Source organism: Netta rufina (genome assembly GCF_964035555.1).
Source record: "Netta rufina genome assembly, chromosome: 2".
In the NCBI taxonomy this organism is placed as follows: domain Eukaryota; kingdom Metazoa; phylum Chordata; class Aves; order Anseriformes; family Anatidae; genus Netta; species Netta rufina.
The window spans coordinates 26,358,009-26,369,098 of record NC_140124.1 but is presented as its reverse complement, the minus strand read 5'-3'; the positions used below and the strand labels follow the sequence as shown (position 1 = coordinate 26,369,098).

General features: G+C 42.7%; 1 protein-coding gene across 5 annotated transcripts in view; it reads right to left on the bottom strand.

Annotated features, from left to right (window-relative positions):
- Positions 1-211: 211 nt before the first annotated feature.
- DYNC1I1 (dynein cytoplasmic 1 intermediate chain 1) overlaps positions 212-11,090 on the bottom strand; it is a 188,711-nt gene continuing 177,832 nt past the window's right edge. For all 5 annotated transcript variants that reach the window (XM_084281301.1, XM_084281305.1, XM_084281304.1 and 2 more), the window contains one exon: positions 212-1,144. In XM_084281301.1, the coding sequence (XP_084137427.1) occupies positions 1,034-1,144 (111 nt within the window). In that variant the 3' untranslated portion in view covers positions 212-1,033. The remainder of the gene's footprint in view (positions 1,145-11,090) is intronic.

Below are 11,090 nucleotides of genomic sequence, written 5' to 3'. Positions count from 1 at the left end.
TTGAAGAGGCTTTGCCTTTCCTATCCCCAGTAACCACGCACAGTACCCAAGTGCACCCACGTACACCACAGCAGCAGGAGTGCTCTGCGAGGCAGGGAGTCGCATTCTCCCCGTGCCCGGTACCGAGCGCTGCTGGCAAGGCAAGATGAACCACGCTGCGACAGAACAGGCTGGGTACGTTTTATTGGCAACACTCGTGTCACACCCGGGAACCACAACCCTTTGTCAGACTGTTAGTGTTAACTTGCATGACAAGTATCAGTGACCGACTGCATCTGAAATATTGTTAAAGTGCCTAGAAATAATAGGCATCTTGAGGAAAAAAAAAAAAAAAGAAGAAGAAAAGGAAAAGAAACTCATTCCATCCACTCAAGCCAACCTTTATAGATCTTACATCTTAAGCACGACCGATGTACCGTAGTTGTTATGTGGACGTTAACGCAACCTCTACAGCAGCACACAGACAATGCAGTTCTCTCATTATGCACATGCTTTAGGATCGTTTATTTTAATGCTTTCAAATAAATATGTTCCATGCAGCACACCGCAATAAATAAGGAGCAGCAACTTTCATATAGTACATCCATTCATAATGTAAGTCACCATGTGAAACACCACATCTAAAGTCTTTGGCCCAGTCCCATACAGTGAAGCACACCACATCTGCACATAATCATATCTGGCTTCATATGGATTTAATAGGACTATGCCAGAAGGGCAATGTGAGCACAAGTTTAACCAGGGGTTCCTAGCTATTAAATACAGCTACTAAGTAGTTAAAAGGCAACAACTAAACCCATAAAGGGTTGATTTGTCTTTTCTTCCTTACTTTTCAGACAGAAATATAAAGTATGAAAATGCTCTGGATATTTTCAGCCTTGTGCAAAGCCGTGTGATTAATACGGAATGCTCTGAGCGATGCTGGCACGGACACTGGCAGCGACAGCCACAGCAAGACCGACTCGGACACTGAACACCAGACACTCGGCGGGGGAAGGCTGCTCTGGCGGGCGCTGCTCGTCCTCCTCCTCCTCTAGGCCGACAGCTCCACGGCCCCCTCCTCCTCGCTGTCCGCTCGGTTGGCGCGGATCTCCACCAGGGTCCGGGCGAAACGGGTCCACTCGTCGTTGTGCGGCACAGCCAGCTGGGGGAGGAACGCAACATGGTGTTAACACGATGTGAACCTGAGGAAAAGCTTTCTGCTGAAGCGTTTGCTGCGAAGCCTAGCCCCTTTGTTAACGTGTCAGGCTTCCCAGATGATGAGAGGCTGGGCCCGTACAAGCGCACACACGCGCGTGTCACCGCAGACTCGCGCGCTGCCCACAAGTCATTGCAGGACCAAGGTCAACATGAGCAAGGTAACAACGTACTGAGACCACTTTCCTGAAGTTCATTAAAGCTCTTAACAGTAAAATACATACATTGTGTTATTTGGGTTGCCTTCCTCTACGTTAAATAATTTACAATTACAAAAAACGCATCATAGCGGGAACGTGACAGCAACGGGGGCTGCGGGGACAGTCTGCTTTTCGAGATCATCACGCAAGATCCATTTCTATTTAATAGCACCGATGTTTCTGATGAAGAGCTCTTGAAGATCAGGCTTCAAGAGGAACGTGTAATCCAAACAGCTAAACTTCCTGTCAAAACGCTTCAGTGATACGGCAAAACAACACTGCAGTCGGTTCTAGCTACACCCAAACTCCAGTTTCTGGAAGATAATGCAAAGTAGGAGTGAGCTAATTACGGAAAACAAAACAAAACAAGCAGCTTTCTCAAACTTCATTTTCATTAACTCCAATTTCAGAAAATGGCAACAAACACCCACATTAACCATGAACTCTTTTACTGCCATCCTCAAGCCCTCAGATCGTGTCCTGAACATAGCATGAGCAAAGAGCTGTTTCGAGATCCTGTGCAGTGCTTGGTACTGAAGAAGGCAACTGTTTGGAACCAAGAAGCAACGTGACATACTACAGGGCATAAAGTAAACTGTAGGACACCTTAGCAAAAGCATATCTTTAGACTAAAGGAAAAGACCTTAGCTAATCCAGCCTGTGGTACTCAGCATTGTCTGCACTGGCTTACTTCTTCCCAAACACCCCCAAAACATCAGGCAGCTGAGACTGAGAAAAGGAGGCAGTGCATGAACTAGCACACCCAACTCGAGCAAGAACATGCAAATCAGCTTGATGTTACCCCTGTGCGAAAGAGGTCCACATGAACTGCTCCAAGTTAAACCTTAATCAGATGGATGGGTATTTGCAGTGCTGGATCTAAACACCTCCTCCAGATCTCAACGAAGCCAATGAGCTTTTCAACTATTTTTTATCTAGCTTTGCCTCTACAGCCAGTATTTTGGGGAAAAATCCAGTGTGCGTTTTAAAGCTTCCTATATACATTGCATATTCACAATTCTATTGTGAAGGGCTGGTGCCGGGTAACTTTGTTTTTGCCTACTAAAATACTGGATATAACACAGTTCAGTTACTGACGTTACAGACCAAGAAATGCCATCAGTGTGAAGCGATGAGCCCCGAGCGTGTTGCTGGGTTGGTTTCCCTCTCTCCACTTTCCACTCATTGCACTTTTCTCCAAGCCTTTTCTAGGAAACGGCGATGGGAGTTACAGGAGCAAACCCTCTGAGACAGTTGTCTCACACACACAGATGCGGGTCTGCTGTGGTCTTGAGGTGAAAGCAAGCTCCGTGCTTCGAAGAATGTTAAGCAGAAGGAAATGCAACACCAAAGCGAAGGTCAGTTTGCAACACAGGAGGAAGTACCTGCAGCACAGGTTTGGTCACAGCCACGCTCCTATGCAAGCTACTACACAGTCAGCTAAGGGACGAGGCAAAGATCCTTCTGTTACAGATGCATTCAACATATTTGTGTAGCAAATTCGCTGTTACCTATTGCTGGTGCCCTAAAAGATGTTATTTCTCATGATGACACTGTCATTTATTAAACTGCTGAATGAAAACATTAATGATTTTACTACTAGGAATTAGTGAGACTTATATAAAGTGGAGCAATATCCTAGTCAAAGGACTCTCTGAATTTAATAAAGCCTCATTTCTTCTTGTCTTTTTAAATCCCAAATGGCATTACATTGTATTAAATGGCTCAAGAAGGCAATATGTTGAAAGAAAAAAAAATGCAATGTATTTATTACATCGAGATCATTTAATTCCCTCTACTCCACAGCACGGCCACAGACAAATAAAATCAAAGTCCTGGCTATTACAGCTTGAAAACTCTCAAACTTGAAAAATCTCCCTGCCAATGTAGGTCGGCAACACGGTTGGCTGACAGATGGAGGACGGACTGGGCCTTTTTTAATGTCCCGATTGACAAAACAGTTATGATTGTAGTGAAATAATGAATAATCATTGAAGTGAAGGCCATCAGCACACAGATGAGAACGCTCAGTGTCCACATGCAATCTAATTACTTAGATCTTTGTTTTATTTTACCTTATTAAATCCTACGTACTGCGTCATGCTTTCAAAGGGGCCAGCCCTGCTAGCAGACTGTTAGTAGAACAAACCCCTCTAATAGAAATTCCTCAGGGATGGAGAGGGAAACCTTGGCAATACTGAAGTCAAGGGAAAAATTGACTTTGATTCCCCTACTTCTTTCTGTGAAGTCCCTACAGCTGAACCACAAAAGTTATAAGGCAAAAGACCACAAATAAAAACAAAAGCATCCACAAACTCCAATTCAAATTCTTGTATGAATTCGCTCCCCTTCCAGTCATTTTCCATAAAAGTTCTTTCAACTGTGTGTACTTACACCAACAAATGTTGAAGGCCTGTGTCCGACTGTGGACTCTCTTCTTCGGCCTTCCTGCTGAAGTAGTTACACGGCAAACACCAGCACGGGGGTGGAAGAAACGAGGAGACACTTTGTAGAGGAAGGGCAGGGGTTTAGAGCTATTTAGGGGCTCTTCACCTGTTTGGCATTTTTGCCATTTTTCTGTCCACTTCCACTTACTACAAAGCAGCCCGTGTTGAGTTCCAGCAGTCAGACTCTACACGGAGTAGAAACATTCACCAAAGCATAACAAGGTAATATAATAACTTACACTAACATTTGGGTCATAAGGTTATTTGAATGAACTGACACTAAGGTATGGAGCAGAACAAGAAAATAAACATTATTAAGTGCTTTCCTTTGATCCCTTCAAAGGGAAGGTAAGCGCTACCTGCTGTTAATTAATTGACTAAATTACCCACACTGCTTTAGCCTAAATACTACGATATATTTAGGCTGCATCAGATGTTACTTTTAACGAGGAAAGCCAGAATTATCAAAGCAATGGGATGACTTTAGCCAGCCTTTGTCTGTTCAGCTGTTGGAAGAGGGGTAGTTTTGTCCTCTGTCTGGCTTTTGAAATATCAAAAGAGTTCAGGCTGCAAGCCTGCGGACCTCCAAGTGTAACCACGAGTTTATGCACCCAGATAAACCTGCTTCTGCTTGTGAAGTTACATGTGCTCATCTGGTTACATGAGAGAGAACTTAGTACCAGAAAACATCAAGATGCTGAAACATCGATTCCATTTTTTATTGGGTGAAGCTATTTAACTCAGTACAACTGGGGTCCTGTCATTTCTCAAAAATCAAATCTTTTTTTTTATATCACTCTAACCATTTTAGATCCCCCCTCTGATCCACGTCCATAAAATACTCCTCCAAAAGTATTCAGGATCTATAAAATCAGTATCTATAACTGTTTATATATGATCAATAACATGTAACACACTAAACACTACACACATTTAAGGTTTTATTTCAGCTAGTCCGCAAATTGCTTCTTGATGGCACTCAAAACCTGATTTACGTGATGCAAACTCTCAGAGTTAGTTTTTCCACCAACTCCATCACTCTGATTTCGGACACGCAGACTTCAGGTGAGAAGAGGTAACCACCAGGAACGCTCCTCCTGAGCGAACGGTGCGGCACAGACACTGCTGGTAAAGGAAACCCGCCCTGGGCAGCGCCTCCCAACCAGCAGCCCTAGACCCCCATGCAAAGTGAGCTCAGCTGAACCCCAAAAAATGAGACTGGCTGTGTGCTGAACAGGATTGTAATTTAGGAGTTGAGATCTCTCTCTCCTCTTATTCATCTCCTTTCCCACAGCGAGCGATAGCTGGACCCTGCCTGCTAGTTGTGGTCAACCAGAAGCCCCTTGCCTCCAGTATCACTCCCAACCCCTTCTGTTTTGGTGGTAGTGCATCGAGCTGAGCTTTCAAGTCTGGAGATGGTCTCAACGTCGTCTAATTTTGGAAAGACAGGATTTGTCTAGTTGGGTCACACAGATCAACTACAGAGGGGTGTTTGTTTTCTCTCTTATCTTTTTCAGAGTCATGAAACTACAGTAGACTTAGAAACGTTACAGCTTACAGGCAACTGCATACAGTTGTGGGTATTACAATATGAGAGGGACAAAACTATTAGAGTGTCCAAAGGAGGGCTACAAAGATGCTGAAGGGTCTGGAGGGGAAGATATAAGAAGAACAGCTGAGGTCCCTTGTTCAGCCCCGAGCAGAGCAGGCTGAGGAGAGGCCTCATGGCGGCCTGCAGCTCCCTCACGAGGGGAGCGGAGGGGCAGGCGCTGAGCTCTGCTCTCTGGGGACAGCGACAGGACCTGAGGGAACGGCATGGAGCTGGGACAGGGGAGGGTCAGGCTGGGGGTTAGGGAAAGGGTCTGCACCCAGAGGGTGCTCAGGCACTGGGAAAGGCTGCCCAGGGCAGTGGTCACGGCACTGAGCTGCTGGAGTTCAGGAAGTGTTTGGACACCGCTCTCCGACACATGGTTTGGTTTTTGGGTGGTCCTGTGTGGAGCAAGGAGTCGGCCCCTTGTGGGTTCTTTCTGACTTGGGATATTCTATGACTCTGTGAAAGCTTGTAAAGCTTAAAGGCAAGATCGTTCCAATGTGTGCCTATTCTGCACTTGTAGATAAAGGGTAAAATAACCAGACTCAAGGGTAGCAACAGCCAGGATCTTCACCTGGCTTTGCCTGGCCCACGGATCAAAATTCCATACAATGTACCCTGGGCGTGACAAAACCCTGATCTCAAAGTGCCACCACAAAACCTTTGGATATCCAAAACTCCTGAGGCCTCGGTGTTAGCTGGGTGATCGCCCTAGCCGAGGACATCACTTACCTGCTAGTCTTCCAGCCCTGAACCACAAACACACTCCTCTTGATCCTAACACTGACCAAGGAGATGGCTTATACGCATTCTGGTAAGAGAATAAGGGAGTTCCCTCCCTCCCTGAGTCTCACCAAGTAAGCCAGTCACACGTGGCAGCGTGAATGGGGGTTTCACTGGGAACAGCCTCCTCCATCTTCTTATCGAGGCAGGGACTTCCTCAGTGTGCACAGCTTCCAACCCACACACCAGACATAGTGCAAACACAAACTGTATTTCCTATGTTTTTACAGAAACTGTGCTCTTGGGAACTCCACCGAACATTAATGGTCAGAAAATCTTCATGCAGGACTCAGGAGTAGGAGATGCCCAACACCAGACACCTGTCAACACCGCCAGTTGTGCCGGCTAGTGCTGGGCTGCCCAAGCAAGCAGAAAAACAACAGAAAAACAGTGCCTGAAGACACAAATCAGCATAAATTTAACTTCATTTTCAGGCTCAACACCTGGTAACACTTGTTCTTTTAATTTAGGTGTATTAAAAAAAGAAAAAAAAAGGTTTTGAGCCTGAACAATACCACCACAAAACAAAACAAAAATCCAACCTCTGAATATGGCTTTTAGAGGAATCTATCCAGGAGGTTGAAATTAGATATTATAACATATTTTAAGTTTTTCAGTATATTCCCCTCCTATCCATCTTTTTTATTGCTGAAAGTGTTTAAGCTCAATTTATCCAAATCTCTGTATAGCTTCAGCTTCCTTGAAAAAACACTTTCCAGCAAATGAATTATTCAATGAGGATATTTCACTTGATTCCTGGCTCACTGCCTTTCCTGGAGCCTTTAAGTTTTTGAGATGAGGGTGGACAACTCTTTCTACCTCCATCCCTCCGTGCTCTTGTCCAGCACCGTTCTCCTGTGAGGCCTGCGGACTCTCCTAAGAGGGAGGAAAAACACAATAGCAATTTCAAGAGCAGCACTTTGGAGTAGATGGCTTCCCAAATTCTCAGAAGGAGCACAGTAGACTGTATTCAACCTATTTTATTTCTTTTTAATGACTGTACCTCCTGGGTCAATTTACCTGTCACTGTGGTACCGGTACACAAACTGCAGCACCGATTACCGGGGAAAGTACCGTGCAATCCGAATCACCAGGTTAATAATCCTATTTTTTTCACCTTCACCTGGAGTTTGGATACCTCAAAGGAAAAACAGGCGCAGGAAAGCCTTTCTCAACATCGTCTCCGACTCCTGGGTTAATCTGGAGGACTGCATTTTTCCAACCCAAACCATCTATAATCGCCTCTAACACACACGTTCCCTAACACAGGTGTAAAAGGAGAATCTGAAAATGAAGCGTTACACCACGGCTTGGAGCAATCTGCCAAACGTCTGTGGTCTGCAGACGGCCTGCCGAACCGTACTGCCACACACTGTTTTCAATTAGACATTTGCAGACGAGCCTGCATGGTGGTCCAAGATACACTTTAAGGGTGATAGAGGTTCCCGAGTCCAAAATAGGTGACCCATTCAAACCGTTTATGTAAGTACAATGCTTTATTTTTTATTTCCTTATTTTTTCATGTAGGAAACCTTATTCTGACCTAAATTACGCGATGGGTTTCTCTAGCTAGTCAGTGTACTCCAAGAGATCAGGAACTTTCTGACCAACGTGCATCCTTTATTAGCTGCAATTGGGTTTTCTGCTGTTTGGAGGTAAAAGTTGGTCTTATTTTAGACAATCCTATTGACTTCTCTCCACTTTGACAGAGCTGTATGTGCAAAAAAAAATATCTCACATTCAACAGGGAAAATCAAAACGACATGAAAATTTATGCTCCTCATATCTAAAATGCTCTGTTGCTATTATAATTTTTGACAAAGGCAGGTTAATCACTCTTTGAAGAGCTAGCTAATTAAAGCATGAGAAAACATTCAGATTAATTTGAGTTTGTGAAAAACAGCAAGTACGGCAAACCAAGTTTAATGACTGAAATCTCAGAATTCACACTAAGTTATCTCTGTGTGTGGTTTATCACCATCTTTATATTCTTTCAGTTTAATAACATCACCAAATAAATGCAGCTTTGGAAGAATATCATTTTAGCTCTTTTTCCCTAGGTAGAATTTTTGTCAACCTATATTGTCCTTATCACCTTCTAAAATTACGTGCTGCATTGAAAAGAAATCTGCTGCAAATACTTTGTGCAACGGATTAACATCTGAATGCATTTATGACACTGTAGGTAAAAATATTTTATGATGATAAAATATAACTATTTCAGCTTGATCTTTTTCTACGAAGTAGAACAGACAAATCGGTCTAATTCTCTGGGTAAAAGGGAGTACTTGTGGGATGACGATCATAATGCTTACAAATCAGAAACAAGAGCGATAGTTCTCCTTTAAACAACTGATCTTAATCTTCCAGAGTTCAACAGATGTTATTATCACTGACAGGGAGGTAAAAACAGATACACAGATGTAAATATTAAATGGCTTGATACACACACGCACAGAGTCAGCAGGCATGCACCTATTCTGGCCCTGGTCTTGCCCCACAGAACCCATTACAGAATGCCTTTGACATTTTTCTCAACCTATACGGATTTCTTTTTTCCTGAAAAAGCCTATATTTTTCCAGGCAACACCCTATGCCACACACATGGATGGAAACAAAGTGGGAGGTAATATGCGAGGGAATGGCCACCAAAGTAACCAAGAGCACCCTTTTCACATAACTGCAGTACCACTGTATTTAACTCTTGGGAGAGCCGAGCATCACTGCTAACAATGGATGAAACCACTGGCAGGAACTCAAACCCCACATACTGCATGCAGATGATTTTAATAAGATACAGTGTTTAGACCACAAAGGATACACTCCAGAGTAGCTCTATATATATTTGTTTACTTAATTGAAGGGGTGGAATACTATAGGCAGCCTAAATACTGCATTTATTCTATGCACAGCAGTCAGTCTAGTGTCACAGACACAGTATACACCACCCTTCCATGAAGTTAATTACTTAGCCCTCATCTAGATTAATGTCTGTTGTGATTTATTTCTCTGCAGTTCACCAGCAGGCTCTGATTTAACTAGTGCTGCCATAGTAAAAAGAAGACAAAATATTAGTTTATATGACAAAAAAAAGCTTAATCCCAAACAGAAACAGAACATAATTTCAGCAAAATTCCAGTTTTTCTCCTAAGGAGAACAGTAGCTGCTAAATTGTTACATATTTGATGGCAAATTGTGTTTTGAATACAAACCAAACAATGGTGTTATTTTAATAATTTACATGTAAAGAGCAAAGATGCCCTGGGTTAAGCTCCTACATAGGAATCCAAGCTCTGAAAGCCTACTAATTCTTTTCTAAACTTGATCATCGTTGTCTCTAGCAGTCATCTTGATGCCAGGCTAACAGGAGAACAGACTAAAACGCAGTCTGTAAATTATACATACAAGACACACAAATGCACGTTAACAGAACAGAAAGACTGCAGGCTCTTAACACTTCAAAGATAGGAAATGTCAAAGTTAGGGCTAACTCCCCTAAATGTTACTCATTTTGCAGTATGATACCGTCTTTAATCTTTATCAAAAAATAAAAAATAAAAACAACACAACACGAAACCTGTGCTGGAAGCAAACACCAATTACAGAAAATTTCAGCCTGGAGGATTAGAACTTGATTGGGCGTATGAAAAAGAAAATAAGGAAGTGGAAAGTATCTTTAATTGTAGACAACACTACAGTTCCACCTATAATATCAGAGTTGGCTCAGACACTCCTGAAATAATTAGAAAGAACGATGTCCAAGCTACCGAACTGATTTTTCTTCCCTCAATTACTGTATAAAAATGCTGCACTTGATATCAACTACAGAAGATAAAATATAGAGTAACTCCAAGATTCTTGAAAGAGAGGATCAAGCTGAAATTTTGATTACTATTGTTTCCTTACAGCACCTCCTACTTGTAAAATACAAACTTAAAACTATAAACTTAGGGACTATTCTTAAACTACAAGATTTCCACAGAACACCCAAGTGCTTTTGCCAGGCACATTGTGGTAGCCCTCACCTACGGATCTTCTCAGGTCCTTGGAGACAAAAGAGATTTAATATAATTCAGCAGCTACAAAAACAGAAAGAGCATCTGCCACGCTTCAAAAAAACTAGTAATTTTGCTACAGAAGAGGTGTCCTAAGCAGCAAAGACGTTACAGTTCCTACCTTTCCACCACTTCTGCAGTGCCACCAATTTACAGGTTAAGAAAAAAAGTCAGGTAGATCGGTTTCCTATGAGGATCCTAGTCCTGAGAGTGGAATTTATGGACATAAATTTAATATAGAAATTAAAGCCATTGATTTTTTTTTCCTTAGTTTCAGGACATTTAATGCTCTGAATTAAGTGATCACATAAGAACTCCACCTCTACCCAATTATATTATCAATTATCATTGCACTAGGAAATGTAGAAATACCAAATGGATCCAAACGAGATGGTAAGGAGCCTTCAATCTGTTGTTCTTTCCAATACGTGGCAACTACATTGACTTGGAAGAACTAACCCATCATTTTTATCATTTTCACTTTAAATACGAGAACTTCAGCCTCTGGAGCACCTGCACTGGCCAAGGTGTCTCCTTGGAAGTCCAGCTGAATGAAGGGCCACTGCCTCAGGGAGGAAACAAATCGTGGTGCCTTCAGCTTAGTTTGCTTCCTTTTTTATTTTTAAACCAAGCCAGCCAAGTCCACTCTGTGGTTCACTCCACAACAGGAACTGTAAAGGGTTTTTGCCACTGCCTTCTGGCTCCCAGATGGCCGACGGATTCCCACCAAAGCTAGCCTATGAACTGCTCTTCCTTTTTTTTTGGAAAAGTTTTTTTTTCCTTGAGGATTTCTTCCCTTCCATTTTGCATCTATTAC